At 43.2% G+C, this 26,169-nt stretch overlaps 1 protein-coding gene across 2 annotated transcripts in view; it reads right to left on the bottom strand.

The window, feature by feature from the left end:
- Positions 1–3,730: 3,730 nt before the first annotated feature.
- Positions 3,731–26,169, bottom strand: part of SLC6A1 (solute carrier family 6 member 1) — a 60,894-nt gene continuing 38,455 nt past the window's right edge. For both annotated transcript variants that reach the window (XM_038148875.1, XM_038148876.1), the window contains exons 2-15: positions 23,833–24,237; positions 22,401–22,532; positions 20,943–21,043; positions 19,439–19,548; positions 19,194–19,326; positions 17,795–17,929; positions 17,574–17,677; positions 17,112–17,236; positions 15,014–15,126; positions 12,530–12,661; positions 11,411–11,513; positions 10,034–10,134; positions 8,456–8,623; positions 3,731–6,142 (exon numbers count right to left, since the gene is read on the bottom strand). In XM_038148875.1, the coding sequence (XP_038004803.1) occupies positions 6,038–6,142; positions 8,456–8,623; positions 10,034–10,134; positions 11,411–11,513; positions 12,530–12,661; positions 15,014–15,126; positions 17,112–17,236; positions 17,574–17,677; positions 17,795–17,929; positions 19,194–19,326; positions 19,439–19,548; positions 20,943–21,043; positions 22,401–22,532; positions 23,833–24,067 (1,797 nt within the window). In that variant the 5' untranslated portion in view covers positions 24,068–24,237 and the 3' untranslated portion in view covers positions 3,731–6,037. The remainder of the gene's footprint in view (positions 6,143–8,455; positions 8,624–10,033; positions 10,135–11,410; positions 11,514–12,529; positions 12,662–15,013; positions 15,127–17,111; positions 17,237–17,573; positions 17,678–17,794; positions 17,930–19,193; positions 19,327–19,438; positions 19,549–20,942; positions 21,044–22,400; positions 22,533–23,832; positions 24,238–26,169) is intronic.

Raw genomic sequence — 26,169 nt, 5'->3', positions numbered from 1 at the left:
GAGGCAGAATGGTTTTTAATGCATCCCAAGTCTAAATTTGGAGATTTGAAGCAGGTCCTGACAGGCAAGTTCTGTCACGACACAGGGTGCTCAAAACAGGAGGAACCAGGCTGGGAAAGGTCACCCTCAGCCCCTCAGAGTGAGGCTGGATCTGGGGAAAATCAGCAGGAAAGGTCATGTGCTGCTGCTGTGTGACAGCTGGGAGAGAGCAGGTTAAAAAGTGCTGAGCTCCGTCACTTTTAGGCAAAGTTTGTTGCCTGCAGTGTGAGTTGGTGTTTCTCCCCAGTGTTTTGATTAATTATTTTGGTCATTCATTCAGTGCAGAGTTTGCAGTGCAGTGCAGTGAACTGAAATGACCTAGAAATAATTCCCTAACACAACCTGACGCTCTGGCTTATATTCACAGAGAGATTTATTATTTTACTCCTCACCAAAGCACTCCTCAGCCACCCCAGGGAAGCTGGTGCCGTTCCTGCAGGACCAAATGGCTTTCCTTCCACCAGGTGATGTTCAGTGGCTTCCTGCTCCAGCACTGCAGTGTGCTGGGACAGAATTTTTGCCCGTGGAGCTTTGGAGGAGCCCTGTGGGACCTGCCCAGGGGTCGAGCCCCAGCAGCAGAAACTGCGGCTGATTTTTGGGAATCAGCAGCTCCTCAGGCACAGCCAGGGCTGGGGCAGCTGCTGTCTGTGGGGTCTGGTTAGGGTTTTACCAGGGTCCCTGCCCTGCAGGAGCTGTAGTCCCTTTTTGGTGCTTTTCCACCCACTGGGAGCACTGGGATGCAACGGTAGCTCTGTGTGTGGCCAGTAAATGATAGTGCCAGTGGGGCCTGGAAAACATTTTCCTAGACTAAAACAAGCCTCTGAGGCTTCTTTTTTATGTTAAACATTTTCAGATGTTCCCAGGTTGCTTTGGAATAATTATAAGGAAAGGAAGTGCACGATGTAAGGGAATAAAGCAGCGACTCGTTCCCTTCCCTTTTAATCCCCTTCCAGCACTAAGTGGGTTTCCAGTTTGGTGAAGTGCAGGGGAAACTCCAGACTCCCTCCAATTGAACATGTACATTTTGGCTATTTGCTACCCTCTGATACTTTGTTTGTAGCCTCCTCTCAGCTGCTGATCCCCAAAGGCACGGCAGGCAGCTCTTGCAGCCTGACTAAAGCACCATTGCTGGCAAAACACATTAATTTTTGTCCTGGTGACAATGCCTAATCCATCCTGTCCTTCTCTTAGGCACTGTTGGACACATTTAGCACCAGCATGTACTTATGACTCACAAATAACTCACAGGAGTACTTCAGCCTGCTTGAGATTCCAAAATAATCACTCAGGATTTGCCACTGAGCTGAATGTGAGACTGTTCACAAACCTGGGGGGAAAAGTGATCAGGTGTGAAGCTGCAACATCATGGAATTGTGGAATCACAGATTGGTTTGGGTTGGAAAGGACCTTAAAGATCATCCCATGGGCAGGGACACCTTCCACTGTCCAAGCCCCAACTTGGCCTTGGGCACTGCCAGGGATCCAGGGGCAGCCACAGTTTCTCTGGGCACCCTGTGCCAGACCTGGAATTCCTTCCCAAAATCCCACCTAACCCTGCCCTCTGCCAGTGTGAAGCCATTCCCTGTGTCCTGGCACTCCAGGCTCTTGTAAATAGGCTAAAAATTCTCTCCCACCAATTCACACATTTTAGAAATAATGACAAATCCTGAATGAAAGCACCAGTGTAGTGTGTGGTCAGAAGGAAGAACAAACCACAACAATACAACTCTAAAGGTTAATGGGATTTCTGTGAAAACAGAGGAAATTTGCCCATTCTCCAACAACTGTCAGGAGGAAGGAGCGATGTAATTATTGACTGGCCTCAAACTGTAAAGGCAGGAATGAGAAGTGGCAATACTTGGACCAGCTGCTTAAGAATACCAAGCTCTGTGGAGGGATGAATATTTTGTTTCACTTCACCCCATTTGTGCTTTAATATTTTTAAATTTTTTTTTAACTTTTATAACTTCACAGGAAGAGAGGAAATAATTTAGATTGCAGGAAACAAATTGTATATGGGTAAATCCCCTCCTCCCACCTTATTTTTATTTGGTTTATTTAAACACCCCCAGCAGGGCAAGAAACTGGGAAAAGAGAGCAAGGGGGGAGTAGAAAGAGCCGTTAGGATGCAAAGGCTGGTGCCTTCCTTCCTGAGCAGTGAAAGTGGGTAACTGTGGTGCTTTGGCAGAGTCAAAGAGGGGCTGGCAGCTGCTGCAGCTCTGAGCTGATCCCTTCAGGTGCTGGGAGTGAGGATTTGGTGTTGCTGCTCCCTCGCCGTGTCTGTCCATGGGTGTCTGTCCGTGCTGTGCAACATCTCCAGGGCTCCTCTTCCTGGGAGTGGAGCCAATCCATCCTGGAGGGAAAGGGATCAAGAGGTGGATGTCCAAATGCTTTAGTGCAGCCCCTTTTTGCTGCTGCCTGCTGGGCACTGCCTGCAGAGGGGTGCTGGCAGCAGGATCTGCTGCCCTGTGCCATGGGATCACCCGGCCTTTAAGTTCCAGCCCCTGCGAACCAGCCAGAAGTGGGGGGTGAGCAGTTCTAATAGTTAATTGTAATGCTATCGTGGCCTGAGCAGAACAAAACAGAAATAATCAGGCTTAAAACAAACAAAAAACGCCCAAAAGCAACACAGTGTTATTTTAGAATAAAAGCACATGTAGCTGAACTAATACTCCTGACGAGCAAGGACATGGATTTCTCCCAGGGCATCCTGCAGTCCTGTAGGGGAGAAGTGACCTTATTTGCATTTTTCTTGTTGAATTGCTGTTGGGATTTCTGCAGCACGGCAAGAGCAAATTCCTCCAGGAGAACATGGAAATATCACAGCACTAACGCAATATCCTCCAAGTAGCTTCCTGCTCCTCAGCCCTTGCTGTCCCCCTGCCCTCCCACCACCCCCAGCCAGCAATGACAGCCTCAGCCCCTTCCTTTCCCATTTCCCTCTAATTTCCTGCTGTATTCCCAAAATTGCTGCCTCCCCTTTTCCAGAACAATCTGGGACCTCCCCTCCCCGCCGCGCCCTCGCCGTGCGCTCCTTGCGAAGGTCAGCACTTGGCGCTTGGAGGCTGTGATTCCAGACGCCTCTCTCGAGAGCGTTTTCCATTCTAATCAGGTCCTCTAAATTGCTTAGGCTCTTCCCCAGCATGAAGCCCTGCTCCAGTTTTGCAGGCAGATAATTAAATCCCGAGCCCAGGAGCGGCGTTGCAGCTGTGCCGCGACTTCTTCTCCGCGTCTTCTGCTCATCTTCCCACCCTGCCAGGGCAGCTGAGACAGGAGCACAGAGCTTTGGGAGCCATGGATCATTTGCCTGTGGAGTATCCAGCACTGGGATGGCTCCAAAACCAGGGAGGTGCTGCAGCTCGCAGCAGCAGCAGGAGTGCACCCAAGGAACCGTCCAAAACATTCCAAAATCCGTTTTTTTCCTTCTCCCAGAGCTCGCTCTGCCATCTTCCCGCAGGAGAATTAAAGCAGCAGGATGCCAGGAAGGGCTATTAACTGTCACCTCTTAAGCTCCCTGTATAATGTATGCACATACTAATTACATCGTAGGAATAGCATGGATTAATTATACACATCACAAGTAGGATACAGCGTTTTGGTATTTAAAGGATATTTTTATATAAATGACACATTTGGAACTTGAAAATAGCACAGATTGGGTTTGTCCAATGAAAGACTGGAAAATTCTGAATTTAATGTATAATATAACCTTTATTCTTTTTCCTCTAAACTCTTGGAAACTTACATAACAATCGTGCTTTAATTATGACACCGTTTATAGACATTTAAAATGCATCTTAATTTATAAATATTTTACATTTGGTCCATAGAACAGGTTGCAATTTACTAAATAATACTGTACTCTTTTAAACAGGCTCTGTATATATTTTTGAATATGTATATATTACATATATATTTTTATATAGAGATAGATTTGCTTGGTGTTGGATATTTCCTTATTGCAAAAAGCATATATGATCATACAATAATCTTTCTTTTTCAGGGCAAGTACTACAAAAAAGATACAGCTATTCACAGTTTACACACAGTAGTTCTACAACACTAGTTTGTGCTATGTGATAACGTTTGTACAGCTTTTTGCTAAAGAGCAGGTCTGTCAAACATCTGTCATAATTGTTTACAATCAAACATTAAATACTGCATTTTTCTTAGAACAACATGGGACTCGGTTACATTAAACAATAAAGAGAAAGTCGGAGTTTTTATCCTTAGTCTAATGAAATTCACAAGTATGATGTATCACGTGTGATGTCTGTGTAGGATGTAGGGGTTCCTCTAAATCCCAAAGACTTACAGGACGTTTGCATCTCAGCTATGGCCGTTTAGGATGGAGCTTAGATCTTGTAGTATTTTACATTTGACCTAGGTATGAAACAGTTTAAAACCTACCCAACGTACTCTGAGAGTTTAGGATGTAGTTTGAAATACATGTGTATTATATATATATATTATTTCTACATAATGTGCTTGACATTCTGAGAATAATACCTTATTGCAAGAACATGTTTGTCACCTTCAGACGAGAACAACGAAAAACCCAACATTCACAGGTAACATGTTTTTTTTTTTCCACGTAGTAGTTCTACATAAATTGTGCTATCTAACATTGTACGGTGCACAAAAAAGTTTGCTGAAAAGCATGTTTTCATTGCACAGTTCTGTCACAGTCATTTACAATCAAACATCACCCTCCCAAAAAAAAAAAAAAAAAAAGCCTCCGTGCCTGTCTTATAGCTGCCAAACGAGAAATGCCAAGCGGGGCTCCCGCTGCATTCCCCACACAGGGAAAACTTCCAGGGGCTGGCCGGGCTCTCTGGCCGCGTGGCAAACGCAGGACGGAGCCCAGAGCGGGATTGCATCGGGATCAAAGAGCTCTCCCTCGTGCCCTCAGCACCACCCGGCCCCTGGAAATGGAAATCCCACTGCTCTCAAAGTGCCGACCACGCGGAGTTTGGGGTTGGGAACCGGGGAAGTTCTCTAGCAGGTTCAGTCGAGCCCTACATTGGAACTCACTTCGATCTTTAAGCCGTTGTTTTGGTTTCTATTTTGGTGGCAATGCAGTAATAGTAGAGTGATAACAGCATGATAAAAGCTCAGGGAGTCTGAGCTTGAATGGCAAATACTTTGTATTTTACTCCTGGGAATCTGTAAGAGCTCTTGGCTATTACTTTGCTAAAAAAGTTAAAAGTCGTATTTATGCCTCTAACATTGATTCACAAAGATATCTTCTTTTTATAAGAAGCAAGATATGTAATTTTAAAGAAATTTATGACCTTGTTTGAAAGTCACCCTGAAAGGCTGAGCACAGCCAGCCTTTGTTGTTGGCCTGGGCTGCTCTGCCACAAACAACTCAATTTTTGCACTGGGAGTGTTTATAAAGGCTGTGCTTGCTGTTAATTGAAGGAAGAGTCTCTTCCCCCCTCAAATGGCCTCAGCTGGAACAAATTTTAAGGGCAGACTTTTGCACTGGAAATTACTTGTTTACAAAATACTCCGTTCTCTTTGTACAAAACAACTCCAAACTAAATTTTACTCCTGCAAAGTCAGAAATAACAGTCTTGGGATTCAGCGGTAAGAAATAGTGATCAACTACTAAAAATCAGCAGCACAAAACTTCAAATAGTCGTGCTAAAAGGTAGATTAAAAAGGTCTTGGCACATCAATTTACAAATTCCAAGGTATGCAACTATCATTGTGAAAGGATAAAAACATTAACAGTCTGTGGATTGCTGGAGAACACAAAAACACTGTCAAACATCTGAGCTCGCGACAGCTGGATCGAACCCATGGCGATTCCCTCGGAGTGGAGATGACCTTGTTGCTTTTTTTTTTTTTCCTCTTTTTTTTTTAATATGTATTTTTTTTTTTTTTGCCACTAGAGGTAGGTAATTATATTCTCAGATGTGAATTTGTGGTCATATTCAACCATATTTTTTGTTTTTCTGGAGGAGGAGCGGTACTTGGACGAGAGAGGAGTTTAGATGTAGGCTTCTTTGTTGGCAGAGTTGCTCTGTTGGGCCTGGTCTGGCCCATTCTCAGGGTGGGTGATGTCTTCACTTGGCTGAATCATCACTTGGATGCGCTGTTCAAAGGACAACAGTAAATGTGAGGCAGCCAAAAAACTCTTTCTAACCTTAATCTTCTTTTTTTTTTTTTTCCTAAATAGTTAAAGACAATTCTTTACAACTACCTATCTTGCCAGAGACCAGCAGCAAGCCACTTCCACTAAATAGAATTCCAGCTCTGTCCTGAACGTGACAGGAGGAGCTGAAAAACCCTGTGCCAAATGCTGGGTGCCAACAAGGAGCTTTCCTGGGTAAAAGCAATGAGGAGAGGCTCTGCTGTGAGCCCAGGGTCCAGCACAGGGGCTGCAGCAGGCAGCGGGCAGCAGTGCTGGGCACCAGAGTGATGGGCATGTCCCAAGGACAACTGAGAGTGCCTCTAGGGATAAACCAGGTGAAACACGCTTGTGTTTTAGTGTTTTATTCCTATTCTGTCTTTCCTTGTACTTTTGTCCTCTCTGTTCCTTCAGCTTCTCTGCCCAGCTCACATTCATATCTCAGAAGAAATCCCAGTTTAGCTCCTCAGAGCCTCTCACACTGGTGCAGGCTCCCCCATCACTTCATAATCATTTGTCAATGCTTTCGAAAATACGACCTCAATCCACAACAAGGCTGAGATGAGGAACTTTTACCATGGTCTCACACAACCCTGCCCAAAGAGCAGCTGTATTTTAGGGCAACAGTTCTCCTTTTGCACCTAAAATTTCCATAAGACCAAGGGAAATCTATTCAAAATGTAGGAGCTAAGAACAGGCGGGGGGGGGGAACAAAAAAAAATCAAAACCCAGATTTTTTTCTGCAGACTTCTTTGAAGCTTCACTGAGTCCTTCAAAATTTGCTGAAGACAAATATTTGGATCAAGATCTGAGCATTTCATGAGGCACCACTCGTCAATTCTGCTTAAGATCATCCAGCCCTTTACAAAGATGGCTCTGTCAGCTGATTTTAGAATATTCCAGAAGTTCTGACAAATTCCTTTTGACAGTCTTTGGTTCCCACAATCACAGTGTTTCAGTACTTGGGCTGGAGAACTGGCTGTGATGTACAGGAGGAGCTGGAGAGGGGAAACTGAGGATCCGCCCAGATTGAAAAAGTGAGGTGTGGTGACTGTAGGTGGGGCAATAATGTGGTCAATATTTCCCACCCCTTTAGCAGCACATCTCTGAAGACCTCAGAACCAACTGAAATAAAAACTGACTGAAATAAAAACTGACTGAAATAAAGACTGACTGAAAAAAAAACCCCGACTCTCCTCCATGAGAAGTGTTACCTCCTTTAAAAAACAGGACAAGCAGTCAGGGAGAGGCTGAGAGCAATGAGAAAAAAAGCCCCTAATATTCTTCACAAAGTGACTGCTCACAGAAATCCCTTAAAGAAAGGCTCGAGGGAAGTGCTCCCAAGGTATTCCGTGTGCTCCCTCCCAGCTGCAGCAGAGCAGGGCAGGTGTGCCTCAGAGCAGGTGAAGTGCAGGAGCTGAAGCCTTGGGGGCCATCAGGGAGCTGCAGAGCAGGGTCGCTGAGCAGGCTCATGCAATCCCAGTGTTCTGTAGCTCAGTCCCTGATTTTGATTCCAGCTCCCCAGAGCATACCCTGCCGTGATCCACGGCCGCGTGTCTCGCATTAATCAGGACAAATTTCCATAATTTGCAAACCTCTCCTCTGTTTTCTAGGTGTGAGGAGCTGGAATGCCAAGTGCCTGCAGCTGCCAGAGCAGAGATAAGGACCCCGTGGAACGTGGGGAATTGTGTTCAGCAACAGATGGCTCAGACATTCTCCTGTCTTTTGGTTGACACTTTTATGGGGTTTTTTTGGCTCAAAGCAAAATACCTGAGAGGGAAATAGATGACAGGAAAGAAGTGCCCAGCAATCTTTGATTGCACAGGTGCCAAGGTGTGGCAGTGATATTTTCTGAAAAATCCCTTGGCCCAGGATTTTCTCCTGGGAAGCTGAGAAGCCTCAGAGAAAAGGAAAACGATAATTATCTCATTTGCTTCTCCTGTGTTTTGCTGCTTTGGAATGTGTTTGGAGATTGTTTACCCACAGGTGATTGTTTCATTGGTTTCATGTGAATTGTTTTGACTTAATGGCCAATCAGGGCCAAGCTGTGTCGAGGCTCTGGAAGGAGTCACGAGTTTCATTATTATCTTTTTAGCCTTCTGTAAGTTTCCTTTCTGTATTCTTTAGTATAGTTTAGTATAGCATTCTTTAATATAATGTAGGATGTTAAAATAACAAATTAGCCTTGTAAGAACATGGAGTCAGATCCATCATTCCTTCCTTCATCTGGGCACCCTGCAAATACAATACCAAGGGGGTCGGGACAGGCACACTTACCTGTTTTAGGGAGCCTTTCAGGGTTAGGAACATGTATGCCATGTAGCCGGGTATCAGCACCATAGAGGACAGGGCCATGAACCAGCCCACCCCCTGGCCCCATTTTGGGAACACGTAGCTCCCCATGGTCAGCGGGGTCATCTGCACAGCACTGAAGATGAACACTCCCTGCAAAAGCAAAGGGAGGGGTTTGGGTGAGAATCCCAGAGTGTTCTGGCTTCAAGAGTTTTTCTGGAGCTTCCCAAGAGGCCTCTTACCAAAATGAATGTTTCACCTTAATGCTGTATTTTCACATATAAACCTGCACCTCAGACAATCCAGGTGTCTGCTGGTAGCAGTAAATTCCTTGGATAAGCTGCACAGAGCCAGAGGGAAGGGGGGTGCTGGGGAAAATAGAGATCCTGGGAATACCTGTGGACATGTACATGCTGCCATTGAGCATAGCCCATGCTTTTGGCATGTTCTCCAATGATGCCCTGCAGACATGGAATTCCATGGGCTGTTCCCAGGAAAATCTCCTGTCCTGGCCTGTCTCAAATGTCTAAACCAGCCAGGAACACCTGCTAAAGTGAATCAGGAGAGAGGGAGGCTCGCTCTGATCCCAGGCTGAGGCCTCGTGCAGGGCAGATTCCCAGAGGAGGATGCAGAGGCAGATTTTTATCCCTGCTCTGAGCTGGGCTGGGCAGCACGTTCTGCTGAGGACTTGACAAATCTGGCCAGTCGGACAATGTTGGGCATCTTCCTCCTGTGCCACTAAAATAAAATGTATCTCTTATGCCTTCCTGAATGCTGGCTTTTTATAAAAATGAAATCTGCCTTGATCTGGGAAGGGATGACTTGAGGAACCCTCAACATGAACACATTTCTGTGTCTTTTTAGTGATCCTCATTTGCTTTCTCTGGTTAAACGCTGGCTCATGTGTAATAGTGGCTGCCTGATGAGTTTGTTACATTGCATCTGGGTTCAATGTATGTGCAGTACATTTACATTTCTTTGCTCACTACTTCACAAGGTACTGAATGGGATTAACTGGGTAACGTTTAGAATCAGGAAAAGGCAGTCCTGTGGTTCCCAGTACAGATTCTTTGCAGAGTTTTCCAGAAAACCCACAGCAATGTAGTATGAAATGATTAATATATGCCACAGAAAGCCATGAGGGAAGAACACGAGTTTAGAACCCTGCTCTGTCACCAAAAGTGCTTGTGGAGGAATTCAGTTTACAGAATGTTGGCATTTTTGTGTATGTGGAAAATTTAGATTTTAGATTGCTAATTTCTATTTCAGAGCACAAAAAAAAAAAAAAGACAAAATTTGTTCCTTACAGTTTTCTAACTCTGCCAATCAACCTCTTGAGCATTTCCAGAGGTCTAACAAAAATCTTGCCTTCTCTTTTGGGGCACAGTCTTCCTGGAATGACACTGCTTTTTGCTTATTGCCTTCAATGGGATTGCTCAAATCCTTAAAAAAGGAGCGAGGGCAGGACTAATATGAACCTGTGGGGCTGGAAACGACAAAGCTGCAGCACCCAGGCCACTCATTTACATCCTTTCAACCAGAGAATAAAAGTTTGTTCCTTACTGCCACAATGATAGGAGTGAAAAAGGACCAGCAGAGTTTCCACCAGATGCAGGGTCTGTATCCCACCATCTCTTGGATGTTGTCATAAAATCTATTAACACCTGGATGTAGAAATAAGAAACAGCACAGAAACGTGTCAGGTAGTGAAGGTGATGGGAAGCTCATCTGAGAGACATTGCCATAAATTAAGATTATATTTGGAAGCTCTATAAAGATCTCAAGATAACTTTTCCTCTGTCTGGATGGCAAAAAAAGTGTGCAAACTCAAAAGCACCAAAAATCACCTGTTCTCACTCTTCCACATCATAATTAATTAAATAGAGGCCAGCAAATTTACTTCCATGCCAAATGAGAAGTTGTATATGGGAAGGTCAGATGCAAGGAACACCCTTGATTGATTTCAGCTCTAGGTTATATTAGGATGAGAAATTTAGGGTGTATTTACAATTATAAACCCTCTCAAACCCATCCCAGCATTAACCAGCTTTGCTGCAGAGCCCACCATGCATGGGCAGAAGTGGAGCTGAAATCAGAGGGGCCCTTCTGCTCCTGCTGCTCTCCACCAGCTTCCCAAAGCTGTGTCTGTCACCAATGCATGCCTTGGATTTCTTCATGGTCAGAGCCTGGAGCTGATAATTCCAAGGTGTGGTTCAAGCCCTGTGTGGCCATTCACCTAAGCTCCTTGTGGGGTCCCTTCCAGCTCAGAATATTCTGTGATTTTGGGAGAATTTTGGTGTATTTTTCCATTTGCTGGTTTCTCCAGCAGTGCCTCTCCCCTGTCAAATGCTGTTCCGTCCTCACAGGCCCACTAAAATCCAGCAGGAAGGCTCCTGGAGCAGCTGGAATGCCTCAGTGATGATGGGAGCAGCTCCTCAGAGGAGCTGACACAGCTCTGAGGTCAAAAATGCTCTGTGACAATATCCCACAGATCCATTAATCCTTAGAGCCAGGGACTGCCAGTCCAGGCTTCTGGATATTTCAAGGTCATTATTCCCTAACTGACCAAGGAGCCTGGCTCACTGCAGGACCCTGGAGTGAGAGAATTTCTGGAAAAACAAAATATTGCAAATCCCAAGAGCCCTGAGGCAATATGTACCCAATGCCTCTGAAGATCCAGGCTTCCCAAGGGAGTAAGACAGGAAAAGAGATGGAATATCACCCTTTTAATATTCCTGAAACTCTTCATGGCCCCCAGGCCTCTAGACAGGGTGTTTAAAAGGCAGCAGCCCCTTCCACAGGCCAACTTTGAATTATATCCACAGAAACCAAGGCCACTTTCAGTTCCACCCCCAGCATGTGCACATCAACCACGGATCAGAGGATGAATTATCCTCAGGCTGTGTAAAGCTTAGGGAAAACATCAAACAGGTTGTTTACCATAGCACCAGGATATCGAGATGCACTCAAAGAATACAAGGAACAAGAGACTCATTCCACTGGCAGAGTAGTAGTCAAAAAGCTTAAACACATAGATTCCACCCTGAAACAGAAAAGAAAGCATGAAAAATAGAGCAAGGCCTACAGCTTTAAAATGTAACTTACAAACTAAGTGGTGGGTAGGTTGGGGCCTATTAGTGTAAATTAAACAGGTTAAATTTTTTTAGAGGCTTGAGGTCCATCCTGACAAAATTAAGATTGCTGCTGTTTAAACTGAAAAGTTTAATTTTGCTTTTTGTTCTTTATGTGATAATTTAATCATAATTTATTCATTAATAATTTCCCTCAAACAGTTTGCAAAGTCAACATTTCCAGCTGCCACTTTTTGGACTCTAGGAATGTGGGGAGGTGCATTTTGCTGTCCCCTGAGCCCTGCAGGGGACAGCCAGGGTTTGTGGGGACACCCAGCCTTTTAGGGACTACCTGAAAACAGAGGCCAGACAGAATAAAAAGCAGCTCTATTTATTGAAGGGCCTTCAGGTACATTTTGGGCAGATGAAGCCCCCAGGGGTTACACACAAAATGGATGACAGGTCACGGTTTTTTGTACTTTTATAAGTTTGGTCCATTTGCATTTTGGGGGTTCATCTTCCAATTCCAGCTGCAGGTGATGAAGTCATTGACCCCAAGGTTGCTCCCCCAAGTCCCTTTTGTTTCCATCTCTGGGCCTGAGGCAGTGAGGTGTCCTTGACTGCCAGGCCTGGAGAGGAATTGTTGTGTCTGCCCAAAATGGGAAAGCTGCAGCTGACACTGGGTGTGGGGTTTGGAGTTCTGCACTAAAGAACTGCAGAAGTACAAAGAGATGGAAAATAGACAAGCTAAATATATAAAGAAAAAAATTCCTAATACTAAATAAATAATCCCAATATAAATGAATAAAATACAAATAAAAATATCCAAGCTAAAATCCTAAGGCAACACAGGGCGTTCTACGCTTAAACCACCAAAACCCTGGCGAGCGCCAATCCCTGACAATCCAGTGGCTGGCAGAGATTCCTGGCTGGACTGGGGAAGGGAGAATGCTGGTGCTGGGCAGAGCCAGACCCAGGGCAGCAGTACCTGAGTGATGTTGGACAGCCCTATCACGTAGGACACGATGCACACCACGGCGATGAAGAGCTCGCGGCGGTTGCGCAGCAGCTTGGGGAACTCGTCCACCAGGGCAGTGATGAACCCTTCCACGGTGCAGAACTGCAGGGAAAGGGGACACAAAACACAGTCCAGAGCCCAGCTGGACACAAAACACAGTCCAGAGCCCAGCAGGGAGTTTTGGGGAGCAGTTTGTGATTGGACCCTTCGCTGGCCTAAGGCTGCAGCCGTCCAGCGAGAAGTGAAAATTCGCTTGACTGCAGCGGAAGCTCTGCTCCTGAATATCCTTGTTTCTGTCTAAAGAGATCTGTGCAAAAAGATTTCCAGCTCAAAGAACACTCAAAATTCTAAGCTATGAACTGTTGCTTTCGCTCTGTGAACAGGAACTGCTCTTTTTTTGTAATAAAGATGATAAACCTACAGTTTATTTTGTAGGATTGAGGGCTTTGGTCCCTCAATCCTACAAAATAAACTTCTTTTTTATGTGATTTACTCACATGCCAGAAAGCCAACACACAGAGTCTAACCAGTCTAACCAGATTTGTGCTTCACGCAAAAGGTTAAAGATTCTCATATGATTCTCATATGTAATAAATCAAATGTTCTCTGTATCCCCAGAAAACATTTTTGTTGAGGTTGTGTCCTCCAAATGACCACACTCCAGAATCCTTCTGTGTGTATGTATTCAGATAAATGTTATCATTATGGTGGCTGAAATAGGAAAACCAGAAGGCAAGTAAAGCTTTATTAATTTTCAGCAGAGCAAGTAGAATTCAACCAATGGTTACAGCTCCTGTAAATTAGAGTGGATGAAATGTTTCAGTGACAGACAGAAAATGCAGAGAGCATGACAGCCCGTAGATGCATATTCCTTTTAATAATATTAGACCACCTTCCTCAGCTGTTAGTTGCCTAGAGACAAATGCTTTCAAGAATATTTTTGACCCAATTTTTCACAGCAGTTTCCCCCCAGATTGAGCAGTGGGTTTTAATGTCAAGCCTGAAGCTCACTGAAAAACAAAGAAATAAAAAGTGTAAATGTTCAACTTTCTTTCATCTCCTAGGATAAAATACCCTCTTGGTCTTTTTGTGTTCACAGGCTGAAGTCAGCTTGGATTTATAGAAAATGATGGATTTTCTCTCCTGAAAGACTGTTCCAGTCCTAAGGCAGTAAATCCCATATTCCTTTACGTGCTGGGGACTGGGAGGTGCTGGTTTGCCAACTGCAGCTGATTGCAAGTAAATGAACACATCTGCCTAGGACTGGGCTCCTAAAAATGATCCAAGAGTTCAGCAGCTAAGGGGGACTTCCCTGACCAAATCTTCCAAGTATTCCTTGCAGAATAAGGCAGGGTGCTCTCCTGAGTGCTGCCAGTGGGGTTGTTCTCTGTATTAAAATTAGCACCGATTAACAAAAGGTTTTGTTGGACATAGTTATTTCTAAAAGAGTTTAAAAAAGAGTTTTTAAAAAAGAGTTTTTTCTCATGAAGTGAGCTTTTTTTTTTTGTGTCACAATCAACATTTCTAATGATTCCATGTCTGAATTATTTAATAGTTTAATCTAAACAGAGAATATCTTGGATTTGCAAACCCCAGGGCTGAGCCTCCTCCTTCATTTCCAGTTGTCAGATCCCACCCAGAGCTTAGCTATGGCTTGAACCAATAAATTGGTGATCCTTTCCATTGGGAAGTGATTTCAGAACACATCAAAACCCAGAATACCCTCAGTAAGCATCCCATTGCCCTCTGAATTAACTTAACCAGATCTTAAAATGAAATGTGTGCTGTGTTTTTTCCCTCAATGTGGTGAGTTCTGGAGCCACCCTTCGGAAGTGCCTGTGGCGTCCAAATCTTGTAAAACATATCCCAGTGTCTCCCACACAGCTGAACATTGCACAGGTATTTTTAACATTGTGATTTAACAGGAGATGTTTCAAAGGTAAGCTCCCTTTTGCCTGCAGAATAAATTTTCTGCCCACTTTTCATGTGCTTCCAACAGTTCATGAAAGAGCAAAAGTGTTCAAGCATCAGTGCTTTTACTCAGTCTTTCCTGAGTGCCTCCTATTCCTTATTTGATTATTCCGGGACCATCCTGCCCCACTTCCAGCTGGCAGTGGAGAGGACAGGGGGAGCCCTGTTGTGTTGTTGGGTCTGACCAAAATGGGAAAGCAGCAGCTGACACTCTGTATGGAGTTTAGTTATACGCTGAAGAAATGCAGGATTACAAATATATGAAAAATACAAAATCTAAATATATAAGAGCAAAAAAATCCTGATATAAAATAAATAATCCCAATATAAAATAAATAATCCTAAATTGTTAAATAAATAATCTTAAATTATACAATAAATAATCCTAATAGAAATAAATAAAATACAAATAAAAATATCAAACCAGGTTCCACCCAGTGGCAGGAAAATCTGTATTTTTATTTGTTTCCACCCCAGTTTTACCTGACTGTCAATGCCAAGCATGAGCAGCATGGAGAAGAAGAGTATTGCCCACAAAGGGGAGATGGGCAGCTGTGTCACTGCCTCTGGGTAAGCCAGAAATGCCAGTCCAGGGCCTGGGGGAGGAACAGGAGACAGAACATCAGTGGCACGGCTGGGGCTGGGATCCTCTGCTCCTGCTGGGCTCTCTTTGGCTGGCTCAGGATGCAGCACCTGAGCAGGGATTTCAGCTGTTCAGTGCTCCCTGACCTCCTGGGCACTGCAAGCACCTGGTTTTAAAAATGAACCACCAAACAAAAATAAAAAAATACACCCCAAAGGCGCCCAAAGCCAACCAACCAGAATACTGGATGAGTTCAGCAGCTGCTCCTGAGAGACCCCTGGCACAGCCAAGGCAGGAGTGCTGTCCCTGGCTGGGGTTACATCTTCAGGCACTGCTCAGCTCTCTCTCCTCTCAAACAGTTTTTGACAGCGGCACTCTCCTGCTTCGCACCGTGCAGAAGAGAAACAGAGACAGCTCAGCAATGGAGAAGACACTTTCCAGCGTTTCCAGTATTCCCATTTGCTGTTCCATTCCACTCCCTCTAAATACACATTCTAATAAACTCTGTTGTTGTGGACAACCAAACTTTTTAATTTTTCTTTTTGCTAACTGCAGAGGGGGGGCAGAGTGTTGGAAGGGGAATATAAATTCCTATTTAAAAGGAGTTTTTTTGTTCTCATGACATAGCTGGATGTCAGGGTCAGAGGGAAAACCAGCAAGTTTAATAAACACAGAAATAAAGCTCATGTGCTTGACCTAAGGAGTGCCTCTGGATTTTCAGTTTCCATTAAAATCTGTCAGTGACAAGTGCTTGGTCCCAGCCCCCAAACCAGTGGAGCAAGGGTGGCATCAACACCTGGATTGCCAAAGTCTAATGAGGATATTGAAGCAATTAATTGCTAACAAGAGCAGATTTGACTGGAAAGCAGTTCAGAAAGCATTCCAAATAGCAGTGCTGAAAGCAAAATAAACTTCAGATAAATATGTTAATTTTACTCTGATTTGCATTCCACAGAAATGCAGCTATGCCTTTCAATAATATCATTTGTTTTATAAGGGTGTGTAAAAGATGGCAAAACAACCTCTCATGGTGGTAAAATCTGGCACCAGCCTCCAAGCTTGCTAGGAGAAATAGAAGCCTTAATTAAAGGGTCAAATTTTCAAATATCCTTTGCAATTAGTGGTCACGGGGATCTTTCAGAGATCTCTTATCAAATGTACTTAATATGATGTAAAAATATTGTGGTGTTTGCAGGTGTAGCCTTTATATAACTCCCTCTGTATCAAAGCCATAAATCCAAAAAGCTTATTTCACACACCACTGCTTTTCCAGAGCAGCTTTTAATAACAGTGCCTGCCATCATCATTTTGCACCTAATCTCTTTGTATGTGTAATTTATTGAAGATTATTTTCAGGGCTTAAATTCTCTCTCTCCTTTTCTAGCCAAGGAGATATTTCAGTGGGTTGTGTTTGCTAATACAGTCATCCAGATTTTGTCCACCAGTGAGTTCCAGCCAAGCTTTGAGTTATGAGATCCCTCCCTGTGGCCAGAACTGCTAAGTGAGTATCTGGTGCACCAGCTGGGTCAGGGCAGCCATCTGCTCTGCTGCTTTAAGCTTTTTCAGCTGGAAGACACACAAGAAACTGCAAGGAAGAACAGAATCCTCCCATGGACAGCTCCACAGCTCCCTGCCCTAAATAAAATGTCTTTCATGATACAGAGTCACATGAAACAGATGCAGGTGTGAACAGGGGAGAAATGGATCTGCCTCCAAAGGCTTAACCTCAAGAAATGGGAAAAGGAATAAAAAACCCAATTGAATTGGGAAATATTAGCTTAAAAACCACCCCATAATGACCAGAATTCCTCCTGCTCTACCTGGAGTGGGTTGGGACAACACCTTTCCTCCTTTCCTCCCTTTCCTTCTGGGAGACTGAGGGGACAGGGAGCTGAGGAGCTGTGAGGAGGGATTTTGAGCAGTTGCAGGAATAACCTACAAGCAAAAAAAAAAAACCAAAACCCTGATGCAAAGCTTAGAGGAAAAGATTTCGGGTACCTGATGCTGCAACATCTGCAATTGGCCTCTTTGTGACATTGGCCATGAATCCCACAATGGAGAAGATGACAAAGCCAGCAAACATGCTCGTGCATGAGTTTATGCAGCACACTATGATGGAGTCCCTGAAACAAAGGGAAGGGGCTTTAAGCAGCAGGGAAAGCAAATGTTCATCCTTTTTGGGTTTTATCTATTTATTTATTTATTTATTTATTTTTGTCCTGTGGAAAGATCTCAATGATTTAGGATTTCCCAGTTTAGGATTTCCCAGTTTGGGTTCCATTTCCTGCTGGGGAAGTCTCTCCCATTGGTGTAAAGGCAGTTACACATCTCACCCCCAGCCAGATAGAACAGTTATTATTCAACACTAGACTTTATTTCAATTATCTGTACGCAGAGACAGAACCCAGCTCCAGCTGAGACAGGCAAGTGCCACTGCAATATGTGCAGTCATCTGCTTACCTGTAAACATTATTGTGGAAAGGGTTGTAACTTCCAAGGGCAATCAGTGAACCAAGACCCAACCCGTAGGAGAAGAAAATCTGTGTGGCAGCATCCAGCCAAACCTGATTGCAGGAAACAATTTTTTAAAATATCTGTTTCTGCACTTGAGGAGCAGGTCATATGTCTGAAAGGGGAACAGTGAGGAGTGAAACTTTGGTTTACCAGCACGCAATATTTACCTCAGAGTCTGAAAGCTTACTGAAGTTGGGAGTTATATAGAATAAAATGCCTTCCTTTGCTCCAGGCAGTGTTACACCACGGAAGAACAAGATAAGCAGCATAACATAGGGATAAGTAGCAGAGAAATATACCACCTGATGTGAAGAAACAAGACAGTGTAAGTGTGCAAGGAAGAATGATCAAAAGTATTTGCTCCCTGAAAATACTCTAGCAGCAACTGAGGATGGCTCTCCAAATTGAGGCACTTTTCAATGAAAAGGCTTGGGAAGTGCCTACAGCAAAATTCCCTAAACTCCAGCTCTAAAGGCAGGTGACTGCTGCCTATTTTTCTGAAAAAAGAACATTGTGGACTAGGATATTTTCACAGGGTTTTTTTTTTTTTTTTTGTATTTAACACAAGGAAGTCCCAAAAGCACAAGGATCATGGCACCAGGATCCTGCTCATAAAACATCTGGCAGTTCATTTTCCCCACTTTCTCCTCCTCTATATTACAGGCTCCTACTTTCTTGCCTTTTCAGAAGTCCTATAGGAAACCCTTTCTGAACTCAGACTCAGCCCTCTTTTTGCCCTCTTTGTGCTTTGGAGACAGGAGAAAGAAAACAGTTTGTTTTGAACTCAGCTCAGCCCTGTCCAACACACAGCTCGAGGTGGGTCGCAGTTATAACCTCTTGTCAAAAGCCAACAATCTTTTCCCTCAGTGTGAAGAAATCCCAGTCCTCTGCACCAGACTTGAGGTCTTCTAACCCAGCACCAAGCCCCATTGTTGTGGCTTTTCATTTCCCTGGGATTTCTTCTGGCAGGGAAAGGCATGAGCCAACGTCAGATGTTGCTGCCCTTTCATTCAGAAAGGTCTCTCAAGAATAGAATTTCCTTTAATTGATTATTAAATCCTAATTGCCACTCACAGCCAGGCAGACCCCGAGAAGCACAGGGTGAAATCCGGTGAAAGGACCTCAAATGTTTCTCACTCACATGAGGGAAGGTGGGAGCAGCTCTTCTTAACACTTCCTTACATATCCAGGTCCAGCAAGAGCTGTGCAATAAATGCACAATTCTTGCTGGAACCAAACCACTTCATCCTCACTCTGTTGCTATCCAAACCAGCTGGAATATTCATCCCAGGAAGAAGCAAGGATATTTTTAGGTGATATTATGCCTGGACAAGCCAAGAGGCCTGTAAGTGAAGCATCTAAGGCTGTGGTCTGACCTAGCTAGAGAGGAGCCAGCTCTTCCTAAAACATGGGGCTGTATCAATCCCAGAAAACACAAATTAAATCCTTCACAGAGCTCTGACAGCCAAACTGCCCCCGGTGCCTCTTACCTCAAGAACTTTCAGAATATTTGAGCAAAATGGGCATTTTTAATTGAAAGATATTTACAGTACTTTTTAATCTTACCTTTCCAGTCCAGCCTACCCCCTTCCAGATACAAAAATACACCAGAATCCAGGCAATTGCCAGGGTGATTGCCAGTGGCCATCGGATTTGCCCGGGCTTTTCCAAGCCGTCGGTCATTTGGTGCATGTTGCGTCTGCAACGAGCCAACACAACATTTGGCAAAGAATTCAGAAGGCGAAACAGGAAGGGTAACAAGGTGATCCTTGGACATGCATGGGAAGGAGAGAGGAAAATGCTGAGCTTACTCCCAGAACTCCACCACGGCACTTGTCATGTTGGTGGTGTTTGCTAAGGTGTAGTTGGAGAAGCAGCGGTCGGTGTTCCAGGGGTTCTCACAGTGTTTCCAAGGAAGGGTCTGGAGAAGGGAGAGAACCAAAAACCTGAAGTCAAACACTTCTTAAGCAACAATTACCTCAAGTATCTCTTTCTTTGCTAGAACTGACTGCTGAGTGCAGAACTAAAGCACCTGGAGCTCTGCAGACATTGATCTCCCCGGGGTGAAAGTTATTTCAGTTCCTATTAGTTGTGGGAGGCAGGTGTGGAAATATTCCCTCTTTTCCTTAACACAGCAGCCCAAACGCTCTGGATTCAATCCACTCACCATGAAGGTATATTGAAACAGCAGAAAGGACCTCCTGGAGGTCCTGGTGCCTCTTGTTGAAAAGAGATAATAAAATTGAGACGATTATTGATCAGAGAGTTTCATTTTCCCTTCAGGTCAGGGGATAATTGGAGAAAGGTGAAATTTCTGTCTTATGTGCACGTTCTGCATGTGTCCATCCCATCTTTCAGAAGTTCTGAGGAGCAGAACCTGTTTCTTATGGTATCCATTAGAATGAGCCTCATTTACATACAATTTATAGATTTTTTTGATGGCAATTGTTGGGGAATCCTCTCACAAAACTGCTGTATCAGGGCACTGTGTGCTTCATACACAAGGAGAAGATGCTCCAAGGGAATTAGAAGTCAATATTCATTTAACATGGGCCACAAGAAACACTTCCAGACTCTGCCTGACCTTTCACATCAATAACAATTCTGAGGACAACAAAACAGAAACGGTCATGTCACTCCCAGACAGTAATTAATGCAAACTTGGTCAAGGCAAAATTCTTTAAAGCCAAGAACAAGCAAGCATGAGCAAAATTTATAGAAGAGACAATTGAACAATGACGCATTAATTATATACAACTTATGTAAGAATGCTTCCTCAGATGGCCAAACCCCACAAATCAGACAGGACTTACTCAGCTGATGAATCACCCTTGAGGGGAAAAAAAAAGGCAGCTAAAAATAAAGTAAACAGGAAAGAAAACAAAGCAAAAATAACAACAATGAATGGAAGTTCAGAGCTAATCAAATCAGAGACCTTCCATTCCATGGGGGTTTCTTTAATAAACCTCCATCATTAAGCCACATTGCAATGATACTATTTCCCAAAGAACTCATGTTTGTGTGGCTGCTACTGAAGAAACAAAATAATTAGTTGTACACTAGAATTTTTCTTGGGGGAGTGACTGACCTGTAAGCTCAGTTTTCTGCTCTAAATTTCTTGTGGAGAAAAAAAAAATAAAAGGGATTTTTACAAAATTTATTTTTTTTTTCATTAAGAATGGATTATCCTACAGATTTCTGTGAATGCTGTGTTAACCTCACACATCTACACTGAGGCAGATTAGTGGAGTATCCATATTTCACTTGGCTTTACATCCAAGAAACAATTCCCCATCCCCTCTGACACACACTTACAGTTGTAAAGGAATTATATAGGTAGTATATGGCCCACGAAATAATCACAATGTAGTAAATATTTAGCCAAAAGGACAGGACTGCAGCAGCCAGTCCCACACCTGTAAGGAAAACAAAGAGAAATAAAACCAAGGGAACTTCCAATTGAAGGGCTGCAGTTCAGGGCAAACACATCACATGGGGCAGGCACCATTGTGGAAATGTAGGAATGAGAATTCCAGAAGTGCCATTACACAGAGGTCATTATTTGGCTGATGGCTCAGCCATCCATGGACTCACTGCCAGCCTTCAGCTCTCTCTGTGGTGCAGTCCCACCTGCTGCTGCTGCTGAGAGTTCCCTGGCATGCTTTATTCCCAGGAAAAGGAGCTAAATCAGCTCATTCTCTGGAACAGCAGCCCCACAGGAGCTCGTGGCAGATGCACACACGGTGAGATTGTGTTCCAAGGCACTCAGGACATGGATCAGAGTGCCTGGTGCTCAGTGCAGGCTGTTGGCACGTCAGACTAAAGACATGGCAGGGCTCCACCATGAGGGTGTCTTCTGCTCCACATGGACACTCCAGGGGTGTTCTGAACTATTCAGGACAGCTGTTCCCTGACCCTGAGCAGGAGGCAGTGCTCACAATAATCAGGATATAGCAAAGCAAGGCTGTACCAACCCCTACCAACAGCAGCAACTCGAGCAAAAACACTTCTCTGTGAGAGACAATTTCATCTCCCTGCGTTTTCCCAGTGCTAAATCTCCCAGAGCAAAATCCAATCTCAACAAACTTGCAGCTCACTCTGTGCTAATTGTCAGTCCTACTGTGTGAGGTAATTTATAACACCACGTGCAGCACTGCCGGGCCAGAACTCAGCTCAGGAGCTCGGAAGTGTCAAAGGATTTGGGATTAGAAGGGTGAAAATCATCATTTGAGAGGTTTGTGGGTCTGTGCAGAATTAAGATTAGAACCCTGGGGTTCTGGCAATCAAACCTCAAAGTCAAGGCATGGAGTGAGTTTTTCTTAAGGAATTCAGCATGAAATTGCCAAAAGTGTCTGGCTTTTGAATTTCAGTTTAAAAAACAGGTGATGCCAATCTCTGTGAACTCAGAAAAAATTACCAAAGTTTACCAAATTGCTGTGAACACATCCAAACCTGCTCAGACAACTACTGCTGGATATGCTATTTTTAATAGTCGTTATGCATTTCTACAGAAAACCCCAAGAGTTTCTGAAGTTCAAAAATAAGTTGGTTGCAATTCTAATGCCTAAATCTTGCTATTTTTAATGGAGATTAAAAAACATAGCCCAGCACGTTTCAAAATCATCAGTTACACCTCAGAAAATCAGTGTCTTCTCTAGAAAAATCATGGTTTAAATAGAAATGAAAGGCACTGAGAAACATCCTTGCCCTGGCACTTTGGGAAACTTCTGCAATTTGGAAACAAATGAGAAAGAATTGGAATCCATACTGTACCTTTGAACATCGGAGCAAGCTTCCACACTCCAAGGCCTCCTATAGATGTATACTGACCAAGGGAACACTCCAAAAGGAACAGTGGCACTCCAGCAAAAATTAAAGTAAGGAAATAGGGAATCAGGAATGCACCTAAAAAGAATTTTTTAAAAATCCTGTTAAATTGGGGAGAAACAGAAGTGAATTTCCAGCTTCCATCCCTGCTACGTATGAAAAGAAACCCACAGGGTTTTTTTCCTCTCAGATGTAACTTTTCAAAAATATTAGTGGAAATCACACGTTCGCTTCTGAACCAGCACCTCCAGAGGTGAAAATAAAGGGAAAACCAGAACTCCCCATCGTTTAAATATTTTCTGTTGAAGTAAAAAGCCAAAATCCAGAAGCCTGTGGGCTTTGCTGCCTTCACCTCTCATGGAGAGCACAAAGGCTTTAACCAGCCCTGGCTGCTTTCCAGCCTTTTATGGAGAGCTCAGAGTCAGCTACAAACCCCATGAAATCCTCTCAAAACTCAGCCCAAAAGAGAGGGATCTGCGGGGTTGAGTGGAGGCCAACGTGCTTTAGTTCTGCTCTGATACTTTATGGTCTTTTAAGTGCCACTGGCAGCTAGGAGTTAAAATAAACTTCAGGGCAGAGCTCAAAGCAGAGCTCCACACTCCAAAATGGCTCTGAATCTCCTGGAAAAGTGGAAAGCAAGGAAACCCAAAAACCCCCCAAAAAACCCCAAGCCAAAACAACGACAACAAAACCCCCCACACCCAAAACAGAAAACCAATAATGACAAAAACAACAACAAAAAGCCCCAGCCCCAAAACACCACAGCAAACAACGACAAAACAAAACAAAACAAAACCAAAAACCAAACAACAAAAAAACCAAAATCGAAACCAAAACAACAAAAAAAATCCCAAACAAAAAAAAGCCAAAAAACTAAACCAAAGCAACAACAAAACCTCCAAAACCCCAAACAACAAAATCCCCTAAAAAACCCCCACAGCAAACAAACAAAAAACCAAACCAAAACAACAAAACCAAAAAAATAAAAAAAAAAACCCCCAAAAACCCCAAAAGACCCCACAGCAAGCAATCAAACAAAAACCAAAACCCCAAACCAAAACAACAAAACCCAAAAGACCCAAAACAAAAACCTCAAAAAAATCCACCAAAAACACCACAACAAACAAACAAACAAACAAGAAGCCAAAAAAACCAACCCCAACCCCACTGAATAAACCAAAATAACCCAACCAGCCAACAACAACAACAAAAAAACAACCCAAAAAATACTCAAAAAAATTCCTGCAATCCCCCCAAAAAGCAACAAAAAAAAATCCCCTACCAAAACCAACTATATATACAAAAATCTATCCAAGCCAGGTTTTGATTTGCTGGTAATTTGCTGGTGTCTCCTAACCCACAAACACGGCCAACGTACCTCCACCGTTCTTGCCACACAGGTACGGAAATCTCCACACATTCCCTAAGCCAATGGCATAACCTACACAGGACATAAGAAAGTCAAATTTCCCTTTCCAAGTGTCTCGGTCTGGAAGGTCCGTCTTCTTCTTCTGCACTTTTACTACCAAGGTTTTGGGCTTGTCGTTGGTGATGGAGGCGTCGACCTCGGTGGAGATCTGTCCGTCCGCCACTTTGGTGCCGTTGGTGGCCATGTCTCTGGGCTTGGCTGGCGAGGCTCTGGCGGCGGCCGGGCGGGAGATTTCAGCACCAGTCCACGTGGACAGCAGCTTTGCGGCTCGTGGCGATCCACCCGGGAGCGAGGGCGTGCGCAGGGCCGGCCCGCGGAGCCGCCACGCGGAGCCTCAACGCGCTCCGGAGCCACCTGCGCGACACGGGCACACTCAGACACACAGCCACGGCCTCGTGGGGGGGCTGGGCTCCGCACTAGGGGATGGGTCTGCGCTCGGCGGGGAGCAGGGGACAATCCCTACAGAGCATGCCCTTAAGATCCACTGATTGTCACTTTTCCCCATGGATCGTCTATGAGTCTACAGAGAAAAGAATTTTTAAAAACAACAAACCAAGGAATAGCAGTTGCCATATTTAATAGCAAACTAATACTCAATTTAGGACCTTCACGGCTAATCCAAAACAATCTCCAAGACCCATTTATTGTATTTTTTGCTATAGATCTCCTATGAGTCTACAGAGAAAAGAATTAAAAAACAAAAATCAGGAAATAGCAGTTGCCACCTTTAATAGTAGGTTAACAGTAAATTTTAAAAGTTCACTGTTAATCCAAAACAATCTCCAAGATCCATGGATTGCATTTTGTCCCTATAGATCTTCTATGGGTATACAGAAAAAAGAATTTCAAAAAAACCAAACCCCAAGGAATAGCAGTTGCCACCTTTAATAGTGGATTAATAGTGATTTTAGAACATTCACAATTAATCCAAAATGATCTCTGAGACCCATTTATTATATTTTGTCCCTGTAGAGTACTCACAAGTCTATAGAAAAAAAGAATTTAAAAAAAACCCAACAAAAATTAGCATTTTCCACCATTAATAGCAGATTAATTCTGAATTTAGAACGTTCACAACTAATCCAAAACAATCACTGAGACCCACTGACTATATTGCATCCCTATAGATCTCTTACAAGTCTACAGAAAGAATTAAAAAAAAAAATCAAGGATAACAGTTGCCACCATAAATAGTGGATTTAGAGAGCTCAATATTAATATGAAACAATCTCCAAGATCCACTTATTATACTTTGTCCCTATAAATCTCTTATGAGTTTACAGAAAGAATTAAAAAAAAAATAAATCAAGAAACAGCAGTTGCCACCCTTAATAGTGGATTAATAACGTGTTTAGGACATTCAATATTAATCCAAAAGTCTCCAAGACCTACTGATTATAATTTTTCCAATAGATCTCCCATGAGTCTACAGAAAGAATTAAAAAAAGTAATCAAGGAATAGCAGTTGCCACCATTAATAGTGGATCCAGAGTGTTCACTATTAACCAAAACAATCCCCAAGACCCATTTATTATATTTTTTCTATAGATCTTCTATGAGTCTACAGAGAAAGGAATTTTTAAAAAAATCAAGAAATGGCAGTTGCCACCTTTTATAGAGGATTAATACTGAATGTAGAACATTTACTATTAATCCAAAACAATCTCCAAGACCCACTTCTTATATTTGTCCCTATGAATTTCTTATGGGTCTACAGAAGGAATTAAAAAAAAAACAAAAACAAAACAAGTATCACTTGCCACCTTTAATGGTAAATTAAACAGTAAAATTTAAAAGATCACTATTAATCCAAAATAATCTCCAGGGTGCACTGATTACATTTTGTCCCTATAGATCACTTACAGAAAGAATGTAATAACAATTTCAACTAATAGCAGTTGCCATCTTTAATAGTGGATTAATACTGAATTTAGAATGCTCACTATTAACCAAAACAATCTCCAACACCCACTTTTTAAAATTTTTCCTATAGATCTCTCACGAGTCTGCAGAAAGAATTTAAAAACAATTTCAAATAATAGCAGTTGCCATCTTTAATAATGGGTTACTAGTGAATTTAGAATGTTTTGGATTAATACTGAACTATCTCCAGGAACACTTATTATGCTTTTTCCTACAGATGTCTTATGAGTCTACACAAAAAAAGAATTCAAGAAATACCACCAAGTGATAGAAGTTGCCATGTTTAATAGTGAATTAATGCTAAATTTAGAATGTTGGCTATTAACCAAAACAATCACCCTGATTATATTTTGTCCCTATAGA

This window comes from Motacilla alba, chromosome 12, assembly GCF_015832195.1.
Source record: "Motacilla alba alba isolate MOTALB_02 chromosome 12, Motacilla_alba_V1.0_pri, whole genome shotgun sequence".
NCBI lineage: Eukaryota > Metazoa > Chordata > Aves > Passeriformes > Motacillidae > Motacilla > Motacilla alba.
Note: the sequence above shows the minus strand (reverse complement) of the source record. Positions and strands in the feature narration are given on the sequence as shown.